We start from the raw sequence: 22,739 nt of genomic DNA on the forward strand, positions 1-22,739 counted from the left end.
GAACAGTCCACCGTACTTCCATAATGAAATATGCTCTTATCTGAATTGAGACGAGCTGCTCCGTACCTCTCCGAGCTTTGCGCGACCTCCCAGTCAGTCAGACGCAGTCAGACGCGCTGTCACTCCTGTTAGCAATGTAGCTAGGCTCAGCATGGCCAATGGTATTGTTTGGGGCTGTAGTTAGATGCGACCAAACTCTTCCGCGTTTTTCCTGTTTACATAGGTTTATATGAGCAGTGATATGAAACAAGTTCAGTTACACAAATTGAAACGTGGTGATTTTGTATGGTATGTAAAGTGCGCACTATAATGACAGGCGTACTAACACCTTCTGCGCGCTTCGGCAGCACATTGATATCTGAGCTCCGTATCAATGCGCTGCTGAAGCGCGCAGAAGGTGTTAGTGCGCCTGTCATTATACTGCGCACTTTACATACCATACAAAATCGCCACGTTTCAATTTGTGTAACTGAACTTGTTTCATATCACTGCTCATATAAACCTATGTAAACAGGAAAAACGCGGAAGAGTTTGGTCGCATCTAACTACAGCCCCAAAAAATACCATTGGCCATGCTGAGCCTAGCTACATTGCTAACAGGAGCGACAGCGCGTCTGACTGACTGGGAGGTCGCGCAAAGCTCGGAGAGGTACGGAGCAGCTCGTCTCAATTCAGATAAGAGCATATTTCATTATGGAAGTACGGTGGACTGTTCCTTTAACTAATGATCCTCTGTGCTTAAAAATAGTTCATATTTGAGGTATTACTGAAGAGTGTGACATTCATCAATAACTTTAAAACTTGCTGAAAAAGAGCAGAATTTCCCACATAGATGGGCCGTCTCCTTATTTCTAGGGGGGGGAAACATGGAAAAGTCAAAATTGTGAAAATAACACGCCCCCTAGCTGGAGCGGGGGGCGGAGCGTCAGTGAGAGGGCGGAGCTGAAGAGCAGGGGGCTGAAACACGGGCCTGAGCCGCTAGAGGGCGCTGCAGGAGCCGCACCGCACACCGGGGAAGAAGCAGCGCCACCGCTCACACGGAGCGCGCGCAGGGACTCGCTGCAGGAGTGTGAGGGAGTGAGTACCGGAGTGAGAGAGAGTGAGAGAGAGTGTAAAGCTGTGTGAGAGAGTGTGTGTGTATAAGTGTGTGTGTAATAACCGGCCATGCTGACGGTGAGCTCCCGGCTGGTTAAAGCGCGCGCGGTGGCGCTGATAGCTCGGCGCGTGCAGTGCGGTGTAGGAGGAGCGCGTGCGAGCAGCAGCAGCACGAACCCGCTGGTGTTTCTGGAGCTCGCGGCGGATTCACAACCTCTAGGGAGAGTCACCTTACAGGTACACACACACACCTATACACACTCTCATACACACACACCTACACACACACTCTCATACACCTATACACACTCTCATACACTCACAACCTCTAGGGAGAGTCACCTTACAGGTACACACACACACACCTACACACACACACCTATACACACACCTACACACACTCTCATACACCTATACACACTCTCATACACTCACAACCTCTAGGGAGAGTCACCTTACAGGTACACACACACACACCTACACACACACACCTATACACACACCTACACACACTCTCATACACCTATACACACTCTCATACACTCACAACCTCTAGGGAGAGTCACCTTACAGGTACACACACACCTATACACACTCTCATACACACACACCTACACACACACACCTATACACACACCTACACACACACTCTCATACACCTATACACACTCTCATACACTCACAACCTCTAGGGAGAGTCACCTTACAGGTACACACACACCTATACACACACCTATACACACACCTATACACACACACTCATACACCTATACACACTCTCATACACTCACAACCTCTAGGGAGAGTCACCTTACAGGTACACACACACCTATACACACACACACTCTCATACACCTACACACACACACACACACCTACACACTCACACACACCTATACACACTCTCATACACTCACAACCTCTGGGGAGAGTCACCTTACAGGTACACACACACACACACACACACCTACACACACACACTCTCATACACCTACACACACACACCTACACACTCACACACCTATACACACTCTCATACACTCACAACCTCTGGGGAGAGTCACCTTACAGGTACACACACACCTATACACACTCATACACACACACACCTACACACACTCTCATACACTCACAACCTCTGGGGAGAGTCACCTTACAGGTACACACACACCTATACACACTCATACACACACACACCTACACACACTCTCATACACTCACAACCTCTGGGGAGAGTCACCTTACAGGTACACACACACCTATACACACTCATACACACACACACCTACACACACTCTCATACACTCACAACCTCTGGGGAGAGTCACCTTACAAGTACACACACACACCTATACACACTCATACACACACACACCTACACACACTCTCATACACTCACAACCTCTGGGGAGAGTCACCTTACAGGTACACACACACACACCTATACACACACACTCACACACCTATACACACTCTCATACACCTACACACACACACACACCTACACACTCACACACCTACACACTCACACACACCTACACACACACACCTATACACACTCTCATACACTCACAACCTCTAGGGAGAGTCACCTTACAGGTACACACACACACACCTACACACACACACCTATACACACACACACCTATACACACTCTCATACACTCACAACCTCTGGGGAGAGTCACCTTACAGGTACACATACACACACACACACACACACACACACTCTCATACACTCACAACCTCTGGGGAGAGTCACCTTACAGGTACACACACACACACTCTCATACACCTATACACACACACACACACACACTCTCATACACCTATACACACACACACTCTCATACACCTATACACACACACACACTCTCATACACTCACAACCTCTGGGGAGAGTCACCTTACAGGTACACATACACACACACACACACACACACACTCTCATACACTCACAACCTCTGGGGAGAGTCACTTTACAGGTACACACACACACACTCTCATACACCTATACACACACACACACACTCTCATACACTCACAACCTCTGGGGAGAGTCACCTTACAGGTACACACACACTCTCATACACCTATACACACTCTCATACACACACAACCTCTGGGGAGAGTCACCTTACAGGTACACACACACCTATACACACACCTATACACACACCTATACACACACACTCATACACCTATACACACTCTCATACACTCACAACCTCTAGGGAGAGTCACCTTACAGGTACACACACACACACACACACACACTCTCATACACCTACACACACACACACACACCTACACACTCACACACACCTATACACACTCTCATACACTCACAACCTCTGGGGAGAGTCACCTTACAGGTACACACACACACACACACACACCTACACACACACACTCTCATACACCTACACACACACACCTACACACTCACACACCTATACACACTCTCATACACTCACAACCTCTGGGGAGAGTCACCTTACAGGTACACACACACCTATACACACTCATACACACACACACCTACACACACTCTCATACACTCACAACCTCTGGGGAGAGTCACCTTACAGGTACACACACACCTATACACACTCATACACACACACACCTACACACACTCTCATACACTCACAACCTCTGGGGAGAGTCACCTTACAGGTACACACACACCTATACACACTCATACACACACACACCTACACACACTCTCATACACTCACAACCTCTGGGGAGAGTCACCTTACAAGTACACACACACACCTATACACACTCATACACACACACACCTACACACACTCTCATACACTCACAACCTCTGGGGAGAGTCACCTTACAGGTACACACACACACACCTATACACACACACTCACACACCTATACACACTCTCATACACCTACACACACACACACACCTACACACTCACACACCTACACACTCACACACACCTACACACACACACCTATACACACTCTCATACACTCACAACCTCTAGGGAGAGTCACCTTACAGGTACACACACACACACCTACACACACACACCTATACACACACACACCTATACACACTCTCATACACTCACAACCTCTGGGGAGAGTCACCTTACAGGTACACATACACACACACACACACACACACACTCTCATACACTCACAACCTCTGGGGAGAGTCACCTTACAGGTACACACACACACACTCTCATACACCTATACACACACACACACACACACTCTCATACACCTATACACACACACACTCTCATACACCTATACACACACACACACTCTCATACACTCACAACCTCTGGGGAGAGTCACCTTACAGGTACACATACACACACACACACACACACACACTCTCATACACTCACAACCTCTGGGGAGAGTCACTTTACAGGTACACACACACACACTCTCATACACCTATACACACACACACACACTCTCATACACCTATACACACACACACACACTCTCATACACTCACAACCTCTGGGGAGAGTCACCTTACAGGTACACACACACTCTCATACACCTATACACACTCTCATACACACACAACCTCTGGGGAGAGTCACCTTACAGGTACACACACACCTATACACACTCATACACACACACACCTACACACACTCTCATACACTCACAACCTCTGGGGAGAGTCACCTTACAGGTACACACACACACCTATACACACTCATACACACACACACCTACACACACTCTCATACACTCACAACCTCTGGGGAGAGTCACCTTACAGGTACACACACACACACCTATACACACACACTCACACACTCTCATACACCTACACACACACACACACACCTACACACTCACACACCTACACACTCACACACACCTACACACACACACCTATACACACTCTCATACACTCACAACCTCTAGGGAGAGTCACCTTACAGGTACACACACACACACCTACACACACACACCTATACACACACACACCTATACACACTCTCATACACTCACAACCTCTGGGGAGAGTCACCTTACAGGTACACATACACACACACACACACACACACTCTCATACACTCACAACCTCTGGGGAGAGTCACCTTACAGGTACACACACACACACTCTCATACACCTATACACACACACACACTCTCATACACCTATACACACACACACACTCTCATACACCTATACACACACACACACACTCTCATACACTCACAACCTCTGGGGAGAGTCACCTTACAGGTACACACACACACACACACACACACTCTCATACACTCACAACCTCTGGGGAGAGTCACTTTACAGGTACACACACACACACTCTCATACACCTATACACACACACACACACTCTCATACACTCACAACCTCTGGGGAGAGTCACCTTACAGGTACACACACACTCTCATACACCTATACACACTCTCATACACACACAACCTCTGGGGAGAGTCACCTTACAGGTACACACACACCTACACACACACACACTCTCATACACCTATACACACTCTCATACACACACAACCTCTGGGGAGAGTCACCTTACAGGTACACACACACCTACACCTACACACACACCTATACACACACACACACACACACACACACCTATACACACACACACCTACACACACACACCTATACACACTCACACACACTCTCATACACTCACAACCTCTAGGGAGAGTCACCTTACAGGTACACACACACACCTATACACACCTACACACACACACTCATACACCTATACACACACTCACACACACTCTCATACACTCACAACCTCTAGGGAGAGTCACCTTACAGGTACACACACACACACACACCTACACACACCTATACACACTCTCATACGCACACAACCTCTAGGGAGAGTCACCTTACAGGTACACACACACACTCTCATACACCTATACACACTCACACACACTCTCATACACTCACAACCTCTGGGGAGAGTCACCTTACAGGTACACACACACACATACCTACACACACACTCTCATACACCTATACACACTCTCATACACTCACAACCTCTAGGGAGAGTCACCTTACAGGTACACACACACACACACACATACACCTATACACACTCACAACCTCTAGGGAGAGTCACCTTACAGGTACACACACACACACTCATACACCTATACACACTCACAACCTCTAGGGAGAGTCACCTTACAGGTACACACACACACTCATACACCTACACACACTCACAACCTCTAGGGAGAGTCACCTTACAGGTACACACACACACACACACTCATACACCTACACACACTCACAACCTCTGGGGAGAGTCACCTTACAGGTACACACACACACACACACACACACACTCATACACCTACACACACTCACAACCTCTGGGGAGAGTCACCTTACAGGTACACACACACACACACACACACACTCATACACCTATACACACTCACAACCTCTAGGGAGAGTCACCTTACAGGTACACACACACACACACTCATACACCTACACACACTCACAACCTCTAGGGAGAGTCACCTTACAGGTACACACACACACACACACACACACACTCATACACCTACACACACTCACAACCTCTGGGGAGAGTCACCTTACAGGTACACACACACACACACACTCACACACACCTACACACACACTCTCATACACCTATACACACTCTCATACACTCACAACCTCTAGGGAGAGTCACCTTACAGGTACACACACACACACCTATACACACACTCATACACCTACACTCTCATACACTCACACACACCTATACACACACACACACACCTACACACTCACACACACACACACTCTCACACACCTATACACACTCTCATACACTCACAACCTCTAGGGAGAGTCACCTTACAGGTACACACACACACACACACACTCATACACCTACACACACTCACAACCTCTAGGGAGAGTCACCTTACAGGTACACACACACACACACACACACTCATACACCTACACACACTCACAACCTCTAAGGAGAGTCACCTTCCAGGTACACACACACACTCACACACACCTCTATACACACTCACACTCTCATACACCTATACACACTCTCATACACTCACAACCTCTGGGGAGAGTCACCTTACAGGTACACACACACACACACACACACACACACACACACACACTCTCTCATACACCTATACACACTCACACACACTCTCATACACTCACAACCTCTGGGGAGAGTCACCTTACAGGTACACACACACACACACACACACACACACACACACTCTCATACACCTATACACACTCACACACACTCTCATACACTCACAACCTCTGGGGAGAGTCACCTTACAGGTACACATACACACACACACACACACACACTCTCATACACTCACAACCTCTGGGGAGAGTCACCTTACAGGTACACACACACCTACACACACACACACTCTCATACACCTATACACACTCTCATACACGCACAACCTCTAGGGAGAGTAACCTAACAGGTACACACACACCTACACACACACACACTCTCATACACCTATACACACTCACACACACTCTCATACACTCACAACCTCTGGGGAGAGTCACCTTACAGGTACACACACACCTACACACACACACACTCTCATACACCTATACACACTCTCATACACACACAACCTCTAGGGAGAGTCACCTTACAGGTACACACACACCTATACACACACACACACACACTCTCATACACCTATACACACTCTCATACACTCACAACCTCTGGGGAGAGTCACCTTACAGGTACACACACACCTATACACACTCATACACACCTACACACACACACACACACACACACACACACACACACACACACACACACACACCTACACACACTCTCATACACTCACAACCTCTGGGGAGAGTCACCTTCCAGGTACACACACACACACACACACACACACACACACACCTACACACACACACCTACACACACACACACCTACACACACTCTCATACACTCACAACCTCTGGGGAGAGTCACCTTACAGGTACACACACACACTCTCATACACTCACACACACTCTCATACACTCACAACCTCTAGGGAGAGTCACCTTACAGGTACACACACACACACACACCTACACACACACACCTACACACACTCTCATACACTCACAACCTCTGGGGAGAGTCACGTTCCAGGTACACACACACACCTACACACACACACACCTACACACACTCTCATACACTCACAACCTCTGGGGAGAGTCACGTTCCAGGTACACACACACACCTACACACACACACACCTACACACACTCTCATACACTCACAACCTCTGGGGAGAGTCACGTTCCAGGTACACACACACACACCTACACACACACACACCTACACACACTCTCATACACTCACAACCTCTGGGGAGAGTCACCTTCCAGGTACACACACACACCTACACACACACACACCTATACACACACACACACACACCTACACACACTCTCATACACTCACAACCTCTGGGGAGAGTCACCTTCCAGGTACACACACACACCTACACACACACACACACACACACACACACTCTCATACACTCACAACCTCTGGGGAGAGTCACCTTCCAGGTACACACACACACACACACACACACACACCTACACACACACACCTATACACACACACACACACACACACACACACTTACACACACTCTCATACACTCACAACCTCTGGGGAGAGTCACCTTACAGGTACACACACACACACACACTCTCATACACCTATACACACTCTCATACACTCACAACCTCTGGGGAGAGTCACCTTCCAGGTACACACACACCTATACACACTCATACACACCTACACACACACACACACACCTACACACACTCTCATACACTCACAACCTCTGGGGAGAGTCACCTTACAGGTACACACACACACACCTATACACACACACACACACCTACACACACTCTCATACACTCACAACCTCTGGGGAGAGTCACCTTCCAGGTACACACACACACACACACACACACACACACTCTCATACACTCACAACCTCTGGGGAGAGTCACCTTCCAGGTACACACACACACACACACACACACACACCTACACACACTCACACCTACACACACACACACACACACACCTATACACACACACACACACACCTATACACACACACACACACACCTATATACACACACACACACTCACCTATACACTCACACACACTCACCTATACACACACACACACACACACACACCTATACACACACACACACACACACACACCTATACACACACACACACACACACACACACCTATACACACACACCTACACACACACACACACCTATACACACACACACACCTATACACACACACACTCACACACACCTACACACACACACACACACCTACACACACACCTACACACACTCACACCTACACACACTCACACACCTATACACACACACCTACACACACACACACACACACACCTATATACACACACACACACACACCTATACACACACACACACACACACACACACACACACACCTATACACACACACACACACACACCTATACACACACACACTCACCTATACACTCACACACACTCACCTATACACACACACACACACACACACACACACACACACACACACCTATACACACACACACACACCTACACACACTCACACACACCTATATACACACACACACACACCTACACACACACACACACACACACACACACACACACACCTATACACACACACACCTACACACACACACACACACCTATACACACACACACACACACACCTATACACACACACACACTCACCTATACACACACACACACCTATACACACACACACACACACACACACACCTATACACACACACACACACACCTATACACACACACACACCTATACACACACACACACCTACACACACACACACACCTATATACACACACACACACACACACACACACTCACCTATACACACTCACCTATACACACACACACACACACACACACACACACCTATACACACACACACACACACCTACTCACACTCACCTATACACACACACACACACACACACCTATACACACACACGCACCTATACACACACACACACACACACACCTATACACACACACACACTCACACACCTACACACACACACACACACCTATATACACACACACACACCTACACACACACACACACACACACCTATACACACACACACACACACACACACACACCTATACACACACACACATACACACCTATACACACACACACCTACACACACTCACACACACACACACCTATATACACACACACACACACACACACACACACCTATACACACACCTGCGCGCACACACCTACACTCACACACCTACACACACACCTACACACACACACACACACACACACACACACTCACACACACCTACACACACTCACACACACCTATACACACACACACCTACACACACACACACACACACCTACTCACACTCACCTATACACACACACACACACACACACCTATACACACACACGCACCTATACACACACACACACACACACACCTATACACACACACACACTCACACACCTACACACACACACACACACACCTATATACACACACACACACCTACACACACACACACACACACACCTATACACACACACACACACACACACACACACCTATACACACACACACATACACACCTATACACACACACACCTACACACACTCACACACACACACACCTATATACACACACACACACACACACACACACACACACCTATACACACACCTGCGCGCACACACCTACACTCACACACCTACACACACACCTACACACACACACACACACACACACACACACTCACACACACCTACACACACTCACACACACCTATACACACACACACCTACACACACACACACACACACTCTCATACACTCACAACCTCTGGGGAGAGTCACCGTCCAGGTACACACACACACTCTCATACACCTATACACACACCTACACTCACACACACTCTCATACACTCACAACCTCTGGTGAGAGTCACCTTCCAGGTACACACTCACACACACCTACACACTCACACACACACCTACACTCACACACACACCTATACACACTCACTCACACTCTCATACACCTATACACACTCTCATACACTCACAACCTCTGGGGAGAGTCACCTTCCAGGTACACACACCAGGGGCACAGATAGGATTTTTGAACTGGGGGGGACTGAGCTGTCAGCAAATGATTCCATTTTGTGTGTATGTGTGTGTGTGTATATATATATATATATAATATATATATTGTGTGTGTGTGTGCCGTTCAAAAGTTTGGGGTCACTTTGAAATGTCCTTATTTTTGAAAGAAAAGCACTGTTCTTTTCAATGATCACCACTTTAAACTAATCAGAAATCCACTCTATACATTGCTAATGTGGTAAATGACTATTCTAGCTGCAAATGTGTGGTTTTTGGTGCAATATCTCCATAGGTGTATAGAGGCCCATTTCCAGCAACTCTCACTCCAGTGTTCTAATGGTACAATGTGTTTGCTCATTGCCTCAGAAGGCTAATGGATGATTAGAAAACCCTTGTACAATCATGTTAGCACAGCTGAAAACAGTTGAGCTCTTTAGAGAAGCTATAAAACTGACCTTCCTTTGAGCAGATTGAGTTTCTGGAGCATCACATTTGTGGGGTCGATTAAATGCTCAAAATGGCCAGAAAAATGTCTTGACTATATTTTCTATTCATTTTACAACTTATGGTGGTAAATAAAAGTGTGACTTTTCATGGAAAACACAAAATTGTCTGGGTGACCCCAAACTTTTGAACGGTAGTGTGTATACATGTTATTTCACCTCCCTCACTGCCATCACCAGGAGCTACCTGCAGGCCAGGACAATGATAACATTTTAACATAGCCTATGGAAATCCAAAGTTTACACATTATCATCACGCACAGAAACTGCAAAACTAGTTTTAAAACTGCTAAGTTCCAACTGTTAAACGTAGCGAGAGGCTGGGCTACGTGTGTGTGTGTAAAGTGTAATCCAGTGCATCCTGACTTTCTAACTATGCCTGTGTGTTGCGTGAGCGGCAGTCAGTCAACAACTCTTCGCAAAGTTTCCTTATGAAACAATATGCTCGCTGAAATTATGGCAGGGAACGCCAGAGTAAACATTAAAACTGCCTTCTGAGCACTGTATCTACAGGCTGCCACCGAAAGAAGGAGGCTACCAGAAAGGCATCTCTACTCCGTACGATTTTACTTTCACTACGACATTACTTTGAACAGACTATCAAAACATTGCAAGGTGATATGATAAAGTAAGGCACAGTTTACTTACAGTCGCGTTTTTTTTTTTTAAAAAAACGATGCAATCGTTTTCTGCCTTTTGGCACCCTTCATCATGCCGTGTTGGGGTCCTGAAATAGGAGGAGCTGTCCCCGATATGCCTGTCAAACTTGTAACCATAGCAACCAAGCTCGAGCTCGCAACTTGTGCAGTCTGTGCAGTTGCAACTACTGTATGTATGTACTGCTGTGCACCTCAATAAACCGAATGGTAATTAGTCTTTTGATTTTTCCGTGAGGTTTGCCTTATGCAAAGAAAGACAGTATAGACGTTTTTTTCCTCCTTATAAGTGGGGGGGGACCGAACGAGGTGAATTTAAATCTGGGTGGGACGAATCCCCCCCGTCCCCCCCTCTATCTGCGCCCGTGACACACACACACTCACACTCACACACACACTCACAACCTCTGGGGAGAGTCACCTTCCAGGTACACACACACACTACACTCTATAAACTTGGTGTGTGAGAGCATGTGGACAGTCCAAACTCGTGACCTGGTTGTTTTTATTTTTATTTAGTTTTAACTGAACTCCAGCAGGTGGCTGCTTCAGTAAACTCTTATCTTTATTTTATAAACTGAATTTATCAGATCTCACAGTTCTCTTACACAGAGTTTATTACTGAACTTTAGGAAACACAGCTCTGTTATTATAAACAGTGGGAATGTGTTACAAATAATTTATTATAAATATTATTATTATTATTATTATTATTATTATTATTATTATTTTGAGTGGTTGTAGTGATGGTATAAACATGTACAAAGGGATAAGTGAATTTGAAAATAAACTTCAATAATAATAATTAAGTCTTTATTTTAATATTTTTAATTCAACATTTTATTTATGCTAAACAATTAATTAATTTTTTTATTTTAATTAGTTTACTTTGGGGCTTTTATTTTTAATTTAAATTTATTTATTTTAAATGAATTTCTAATTAACTTATTTTAACAATAATAGACTTTTTTTTAAATTTTTAAAAATTAAATCTTATTTGTCAGATCTGATTTCACTTAAAGTGCTTTACATAAAACATAAAAAAGAATAAAATAAAAAGCTAATATATAAACTATATACATTTCTACATGGCATCAATAATGCAAAATGTAAAAAGTATATTGTTACTTGAGTGAAGTGCAGGGTTTTTTCCTGCAGGGATGTGATTTTTCTGCGAATTCGCGGGATTCCGCTTTTTTCACCTCAAAATTTGAAAAAAAAAAAAATTTCCGATTTTTCGCTCAAAAATCCGCATTCATATCCTATTCGTTCCGACTTTCAGTAATTCCGTCATTGAGATGAAACGAGGTACGTGATTGGCCCATCGCTCTGTAACAACCAATGAACGTGCTTGTTAGATAGCTGTACGTAAGCTCGCTTCAAACAAAGAGTTGAAAGATGGCAGCCTCCGTGATCGAGCGTAAAGATGCACCTGATCATCAGTTTGGTGTGTGTGTGTTTTTTAAAGTAAATAAACATGGGGAAGAAGAAAAAACAACCCAGCTCATTTCTTTCCCCATAATAAGCCTGTGAGTGGTGATGGCGTCACTGCCCGTGCGACGGAGTGACGAAGGTTGCCGAGGCAACAGGCCTCGCGCCATCTGTTGCTTCCTGGATGCGCATGCGCACGCTATGAAAGCTGTGGCGAAAAGGTTAGCATCGGAGGCTAAACCTTCTGAGGAGAAAAGAAGGGGCGGTTTTTATTTCTGTTTGCTTTAGTTACGTCCAAAGAAACAGCAGTTTAAATCACGGCTCTAGTTTACAAATCAAAATGGTTACTCAGTGAAAACAAAACAAAAGCTAGAGCGAGGGGGAGTGGTGTAGAGCGAGGGGGAGTGGTGGGAGTTTAACCCGGGAAAGTGAGTCAGTGACTACGTTTACATGCACGTCCAAATCGAGCTGCTGTTGGTAATCGAGCAAAGGGTCCCAGCAGGGGTGCCAGAGAAATCCAATCCTACATGCACAAGTGAAATCGGGCTATTGTGCAAGGTGCATTGTGCACCCGAGCCACACATGGCGCTACACGCCCCATCGTGTTGGTACACTTTCGGTTGTCGTCATGAAGAAGAGCTATAGTGTTGCCAGATACTGCTGACGTTTTCCAGCCCAAAACATGTTCAAATCCGCTAAAATGCACTTAAAACCCCCAATCTGGCAACACTAGCAGTTCCGTGTTCAAGCTGTTAGGCTTGCTCTAATAGACTATGGCTACAAACTGTCCGGCGCAGACCACTGTTTTGTAAGACAACTTATTTTGCACAATAATATTTTTCTAAAGTCCATTTTTTGCTTACAAAAAAATATTTTTTTTGCTTACAATTTAACTTATGTCTTAATAAACACACAAAAAGTTCAGTTGTTTTGTTTTTATTGACATTCTTCAGATGTTGGACATATATATATATATATATATATATATATATATATATATATATATATATATATATATATATATATATATATACACACACACACACACACAAATACAATGACTTGTTTATGTACACAATTCACAGCTATGCAACAGCTGTACAGATGTATTTGGTGATGCAGTAAGTGAGCTAAATTTTAACAGTGAAAACAATGCCACAAAAAGAAAAGATTCATGCCATTGTCATGATTCGTTGTCATGCCGACCGAGGCTGTTGTGTTTCCCGCTTGTGGTCTCGTCACTCGTCACTTCCGGAAGTAGCTCGACAACTAGCTCGATAGGGTATACATGCACAAAGTAGCTCGGCAGAAATCGCATAAACTAGGTCGTGTAGCTCGATTCTGAGAAATCAAGTTCGGTTCAATTTCAGCCGAATTAAGGTGTATACATGGCATTTTGAACTTCGATTTCAGTCGAGCAACGGCAGAAATTCGATTCTCTCTATGTGCATGTAAACATAGTGTGTGAGGCGGCAGTGATGCTTGACCCCTCCCCCCTCCCCCCTCCTCTCACTTTACCTCAGAGTCTCTGCCAACTTCATCACAGATTATTTCACCTTTTTCACTCCAAGTTAGTTTTAATTTTCGCTCAAAACTTTTCCCACAGCGTGGATGTAAGGTAATTATACACAATTTTGATTTGTTTATTCAATATTAAAATGTTGGTGCAAATAATACATACTTGCCAACTTTTCAAAATTCTCATGAGGGAGAAAAGTGCATGAAAGACATTTTCAGTTGGCCGAGGGTCTGATGCGCGGTTGAAATGATAAAAACAGTGGAGCCCAATTAATTGCAAACACATTTTTTGTGAATGTTTAGTGAAAAAGTGATTTTTATTCTTGCATATGAAAATCCTCAAGTGAGTGAGCACTGTACAGTTCTGTATATGAGTCACTTTCACAGAAAACGTTTTTTTTTTTTTTTTGTCCGGACGTGTTTTGTTTACATTTTGAGATTTCTAAAACCTTTTTATGGTCTCATATGATAAAACATTATCAGTTCTACCTTGCATTTCAAAATTTGACTACTTTGGTTCATAAATGTGCATTTTATAGCAAATTTTAGGGTCGAAAATGAGCAAAAATGGCTGTTCCACTGAAAAGAGACTTTTTTTTCAGACATGATTCTTAATGTTAGACGAAGGTGGAATTGAAACTTTTTCATGTTCAACAACAAGACTGTGGAAACCACAATGGACATATGATGTCACAAATTGAAAATGCCATTAAGAAAAGAGATTTTTTTTCGATGTTTTGTTAATTTTTGTACCTGTCCCAGAGGTTTGTGTCAGTTCTGTTACCGTGATTAATCACATAACAAAAATAAATGCTCCCAAAAGCTATTATTGAAATTATTTGTTGCCAAGGATCTACATATTCTCACCTTTTATATGGATGGCAGAATGAACTGAATCTGAGAATATTTACTTAAAAACTTCAGTTTTGGTAAGTAGTCTATGCATGACTAATTTTTTTGTGTCAATCCTGTTACCCTGTCTAAACGAGGTGTGCAGTAACTTAATCAAATATTAGAAGTTGCCATACATAAGAAGCAAACCGGGAGACTACCAGGAGCAATAGAGTTTAATAAATAATGGTGGATGAATTCTTATGTTGCATCATGTTTGTTTGAAAAGGCACATTTAGGTATGTTCAACTTCTACAGTAATTGAAAGTATAATTGAAAAACTAAGCATCATCCTAGGAGGTTAACTTAGAAAATGTTGTTGTTGTTTTATACTACTATAAACACTTGTAGGTTTTATTGATTTTTAAAGCTTTCCAAAAATACATGATCACTATAAAACTAGGAAAAACTCGGCGAATTGTCTTTAATTCCTTCATTTTATGTGTTTAGTCTTCATCATTTTAATTAGTATAACCGTCTGAAATAAATGTGTCCCAGTTTAGTTTCAGTTAAACTGACCTCTAACCTCGCCTGCTTCTGGGTCATAGCAGGTTGCTGTAGTACCACATCCTGTCCCACACCATTTCCTGCATCCCTCTGACTTCCGGTCTCGAGCTCATTAAAACCGGAAGCTATGCTACCAGTGATTATTACGAAGCATTTTTATTTATTTAACTCGCTATTAGACAGCAACATTTTATCAGGAGAAACAAATTGTTCATAAACTGCTAGTAAAACCTCAGTAGATAAACCGGAAGCCCAGGAGATGTATTAAACTGGAAGCCCAGGAGATGTATTAAACTGGAAGCCCGGGAGATGTATTAAAGCCCAGGAGATGTATTAAAGCCCAGGAGATGTATTAAACTGGAAGCCCAGGAGATGTATTAAACTGGAAGCCCGGGAGATGTATTAAAGCCCAGGAGATGTATTAAAGCCCAGGAGATGTATTAAACTGAAAGCCCAGTATCAGCTGCGCTGTTAGTTTACAGTGTGCTAACGGAATTAGTGCTGAACGGAATAAACTCAGAAACTCGCTGATTAAGTTCAGATAATTAATCAAAACTTGGCTTTTAAAACTTTATTACATTCACATTGGCAAAGGAGCCATTTAATTTTACTCTCACCTCAGTAATATTTTTAAGGATTATTATAAAATGCAAGTCAGCTCGAGCTGTAAACAGTCGCATGATTTATGTGTAAGAGATTCTTGGGGTGCCGGAAGTCCGCTCGTGCAAAATCCATCGCAGCACCAGAGCCCCAATCAGAGCTCCTGAGGCAGAGAGAGTTTAAAGTTCTCTCAGACAGAGACACAGAGAGAGAGAGAGACACAGAGAGAGAGAGAGACACAGAGAGAGAGAGAGACACAGAGAGAGAGACACAGAGAGAGAGACACACAGAGAGAGATTTTTTTTTTTTGAGATTTTAAATCCACTTTATTCACAGACCCTTGTTTATACCATTGACATGTACTTCAAATAAATGAACACAACACTGTAAAAAAAAAGGACCATACAACCAAGTTCTAGGCTAGAAAACAAGAAAAGGTCCCATCCTCATCCCTCACTGCGCAAAGTGCTTCCCCACAACACCACCTGACAACAAATTTATCAATATCTTTCATATGTTCATAAAAATGGAAATCAATAAGAATCCTGGATTTCACCAGACTTGAAAACACACGTACTGCACTGCAATCCGAGTCTCCAGACACCCTGTTCCTCCTGCTGATGTAAATGGCCATTTTTGCCTGACCCAAAATAAAGTTTATCAGCTGACACTTGGCTCTGTGCTTCTGTGTGAACCTGAAACCCAAAATAAAAGTCTGCACAGAAAAAACTTCACCAAAGGCCAAAAACAAATTTGTCAAAATGCCGAACAAAGGCAAAAGTCTTGAACAGTGCATAAAACAATGAAAAACAGTTTCTCTCTGAAAACAAAAAGGGCAGTCTTGACTCACTGCAGGGTTGATAATACAAACAAACGCATTAATTGCCAAGATACCATGGAGGAGTCTCCACTGCAAATCACCAATCTGTTTTCTCAGGGGTGGCTGAACAGTGTCCTCCATTCAGGTTTCACATCATTTTGTAAATTTAAAACATCTCGCCAAGGGGTGTCGACTCTCATATTAAGCTTCTGTTTATTTAAAACAATCACACAACTTATAGAAAACTTACCCGCTCGAGGTGGCCAGAGAAACCCCAACATCCTCTCTGCCCTCCAATAGAACCCCTGTACAATCCCCAAGTCCAGGAAAGATGTTCAGCAAGGGGAAAGAGTCGTCCTTGATGGGGAAGTCAACCCCCCCACTGTACCTTGTCAGCATTTTGAGTTCATCCGCCGAGAAACACTTTTTCCATCTGCCCAGCAATTTGTCGACAATGCGTGCGGACCTGAAGCCCAAACGCGCTACCAACTCAGAGGAAGATGAGAAGTTAACACCTGTACAGTTCACCAAATGTTTAACCTGAAAAACACCAGTCCTGGACAAAAGTCTCGACAGTGTAAGGTTGCCGTCCGTAGAGACATCCAACCTAGAGCCGTGGATTAAGGGTTCCTCAAGCAGCCAATGCAGCGACGTATTCGGTCCAGGCCTTTGTGTATGGAACAGGCCCAGAATCTGGAAAACGCCCTTGTAGAACGTCGGTAATCCAGAAATGTCCAGCCTTTTAATGTCCATTAGGAAGAGAGCCTTGTCCATCTTCAAACCCTCCACAGTCTGAAATAGAAGGCTCACAAGCGGTCTCCACACCAAGTCTTTGGGACCCATCAAGTATCTCTGCAAGAACATTAGACGGAAAGCTGCCACTCTGCTTGGTAAATGTATCAGACCTTGTCCCCCTTCATCCTTTGGCAAATACAGAACGCTTTGAGGCAACCAGTGCAAATTGTCCCAAAAAAAGCTCACTAGAAGCGCTTGAATATTGGCCAGGAAATCTTTTGGGGGGTCGGCACATATTAATTTGTGCCACAATGAAGCAGCGACCAGATTGTTCGTGATGAGGATGCGCCCCCTGTAGGACATATGGGGTAAAATCCACCTCCATCTGTTCAGACGGCCTTTGATCTTCTCCAAGACTCCTTCCCAATTTTTCCGAGAGGTGTTTTGATCACCCAGGTAAACCCCAGGTACTTAAGACCCTCCCTCTTCCACATCAGCCCAGCAGGAAGTTGTATGTCATGTCCAGACCAACCCCCAACACAAAAAGCATCGCTCTTGTTCCAATTCACCTTAGCAGATGATATGGAACCAAACAGGTCAGTTGTTTTGAGTAGCACCTCAATATTTTTTTGTCCATTGACCAATGTGATGACATCATTGGCATAGGCTGACAATTTAAAAACACTTTTACAAGAAGGAACATACAGACCAGAGAGCTCAGCCCTCAACTGCACTAACAGAGGCTCGATAGCTAATGAATAGAGCATACCAGAGAGAGAACAACCCTGCCGAACACCCCTGTTAACACTGAATGGAGCACACAAAAAGCCATTGATTTTAAGTACGCTTTCGACATTGCAATACAGCATTTTGATCAACCTTAGAAAGGCATCACCAAAACCAAAATGCTTCAGTGCTTTCCACAAATATGAGTGCTCCACGCGGTCGAAAGCCTTTTCCTGGTCCAGTGAAACCAAACCAGTTTTCAGACCAACAAGTTTGGAAACGTCGAGGACACCTTTAATTAGGTGGATGTTGTCAAATATAAAACGCTCAGGTATGCAATAAGTCTGGTCTTGATGTATGACCTCCGACATTACCTTTCCCAAACGAATAGCTAGGGTCTTTGAAATAATTTTATAATCAGTTGTAAGTAAAGCTACAGGGCGCCAGTTTGAGATTGTTCAAGTCACCTTTTTTAGGCAGCAGGGTAAGCACCGCCCTCCTACATGACAAAGGTAGTTGCCCTGTTTCCAAACATTCGTTTAGGACACTGAGAAAGTCTTTCCCCAGGATAGGCCAAAAGGCTCGAAATAACTCAACTGATAGCCCATCAATGCCTGGTGCTTTCCCACACTGCATAGTGTGGAGGGCAACCTCTAGCTCATCCAATGACAAAGGCCCATCAAGCACCTTGGCAGAGTCATCACTGACGGTGGGCAGATTTTGGAAAAAAAAGTCTTCCACATGCGGATGCTCAACATATTCACATCGATATAGTTCTGAGAAGAAAAATACAGCTTCTCTGCAAATGTCAGAGGAGTCTGATACCAGCGTCCCCGATACGGAATAAACACCATGAATGAATCTGTTCTGACTATTCCTCTTTTCCAAACCAAAGAAAAACTTGGATGGAGCATCTATTTCAGCAACGTTCTGAAAACGTGACCTAATTAGAGCTCCCTGAGCCTTAACTCTTAAAAGGTCAGATAAAAACACCTTTTTGGATTTAAAAGACTCATAATAAGATTGATTACCAACTGAGGATGTGGGGTGTTGCATATCCATAATTTCAAGTTCTATAGCTTTTAGGGACTCAGTAATCACTTTAGAAACACACAGGCTGTAGTCTTGACAAAACATTTTAATTTTCGCTTTCTCCACATCCCACCACTGTGCAAGCGATGAGGTTTTCTCAGCCGTTAATGCACTCCAAAAAATAACAAAACTGTCCTTAAAGTTAGAGTCCTCTAAAAGTGATGCATTAAAATGCCAATAGGCACTCCTGGGTTTAACATTGGTCATGAAAACATTGCAAACGACCATGCTGTGGTCAGAAAACCCAACAGGGCATATCCAGCATTTTCTAACGGTATTCAAATGGTGTTTAAAAATATAAAATCTGTCAAGTCGCGCCATGGACAACACGTTACCCCTAGAATGCACCCAAGTGTATTGTCTGCCGGTTTTGTGGTAGCACCTCCAAACATCACACAGCCCATGTGCTTGTAGCAGTTCAACAAGGTGGCTGCGCGACAGGGCATGGGGTTCAGCGTGGTTCCTGTCCATGCTATCTGTCGTGCAATTAAAATCACCGCCTAGAAACAAGAAATCACCCGGACTGCAATCTCTAATCAGAGCGCTTAGTCTCTTAAAAAAGGCCAACCTGTCACCTCCAGTAGTCGGCGCATAAGCGCAAATAAAAACAAAAACCTCATTCTCAAAAATGGCCCGCGTTTTTAAAAGCCTCCCCTTTATAACTTCATCGACGCAGTGGGACTGAGGAGTAAAGTCACGCGAAAACAGCAGGGCAACACCAGCACTACTGGATGTATGATGGCTAAGGACAGACAAACCATTCCACTCCTTACACCAGTCCGTGGCGTTTAACGCATCACTGTGCGTCTCTTGCAGGAACATGACATCAATCGCCTTCTGCCTAATCAGTTCATAGATCAATGCCCTCTTCTCACAATCCCTGGCCCCGTTGATATTTAGGGAGGCAATCCGAACACTATTCATGATTGTCAAAAATATGAAGGGGAGAGAGACAAGACAGAAGCGAAGGGGAAAACTAGACCATTTGCGCATCGTCACGTTTTAAATATTTCTTAACTTTCGTAACGATCTTTCTCAGGCGGTGAATTTCGGGGTCACTAAACGCGCCTTCATGTCTATGATGGCACACGTCCTGCAAAAACTGTTTCCCGTCTACAAAATACTCCTCAATTTTTACATTCCTTTTCCCTTTTGTATCCAACAAAAACTTACTGATATAATCAGCGGTGTACATAACCACAGCGCTTGAAGTGGGAGACGAAGAGAAACTGCTGGAGTCGTAAGAGTATCCATCACTCTCCGAGTCCGCAGAGACCACTTTAACGTGCCTTTTGGCAATACAACTCGCATCATCAGTTACATTTTTCCTTTTTGACTTCGGTGCTTTGAACTCTATTGGGCTGGCAGCAGGGACAGTAAGGGTAGACAATAGATCAGTGTTGGTAGCAGACCCACTCGCAACAATATCGGTAATAGAAACAGCAGTCCTACCTGAGGATGTCTGTACAGCAGGATTTCCAGTCGACTCGACCTCCACTGGCGTTTGAACAGAAATATCCATCAGTGCGAGCATTCTGCGTATCCACACTATCAATAAGCAAGGCCTCGGGTTCTACGGCCTCCGTTGTCCTCGCTGGACCAGCAAAAGGTTGCGCAGGATTTGCCGCCGCAACAGGTGCATCCTGGGGTGTTGCGAGGATAGGTTGTTGCGATGCGATCGGAAAGGGTTCCAAGCGTGTGCGCTTTACATCAGTGTCGACAATATCGGCAGGGGCAGCGATAGTACCAGCCGGTTGGGAACCAGCTGGAGGCTCCTCAGCCAGAGGCGGCACATCCGCTGGTTCGCCACCAGCTGAAACACCGGTCACATTTCTCTCATGCTGCCCC

At 44.5% G+C, this 22,739-nt stretch overlaps 1 protein-coding gene across 2 annotated transcripts in view; it reads left to right on the forward strand.

Annotated features, from left to right (window-relative positions):
* Positions 1-980: 980 nt before the first annotated feature.
* Positions 981-22,739, forward strand: part of ppifb (peptidylprolyl isomerase Fb) — a 31,243-nt gene continuing 9,484 nt past the window's right edge. Inside the window, exon 1 of one of the 2 annotated variants that reach the window (XM_060939129.1) lies at positions 981-1,332. In XM_060939129.1, coding sequence (XP_060795112.1) covers positions 1,165-1,332 — 168 coding nt within the window. In that variant the 5' untranslated portion in view covers positions 981-1,164. Of the gene's footprint in view, positions 1,333-8,192; positions 8,221-22,739 lie in introns of those variants that run through there. The other variant, XM_060939130.1, reaches the window with a different exon arrangement.

The sequence above is a fragment of the Neoarius graeffei genome, chromosome 14 (genome assembly GCF_027579695.1).
Source record: "Neoarius graeffei isolate fNeoGra1 chromosome 14, fNeoGra1.pri, whole genome shotgun sequence".
Lineage (NCBI taxonomy): Eukaryota > Metazoa > Chordata > Actinopteri > Siluriformes > Ariidae > Neoarius > Neoarius graeffei.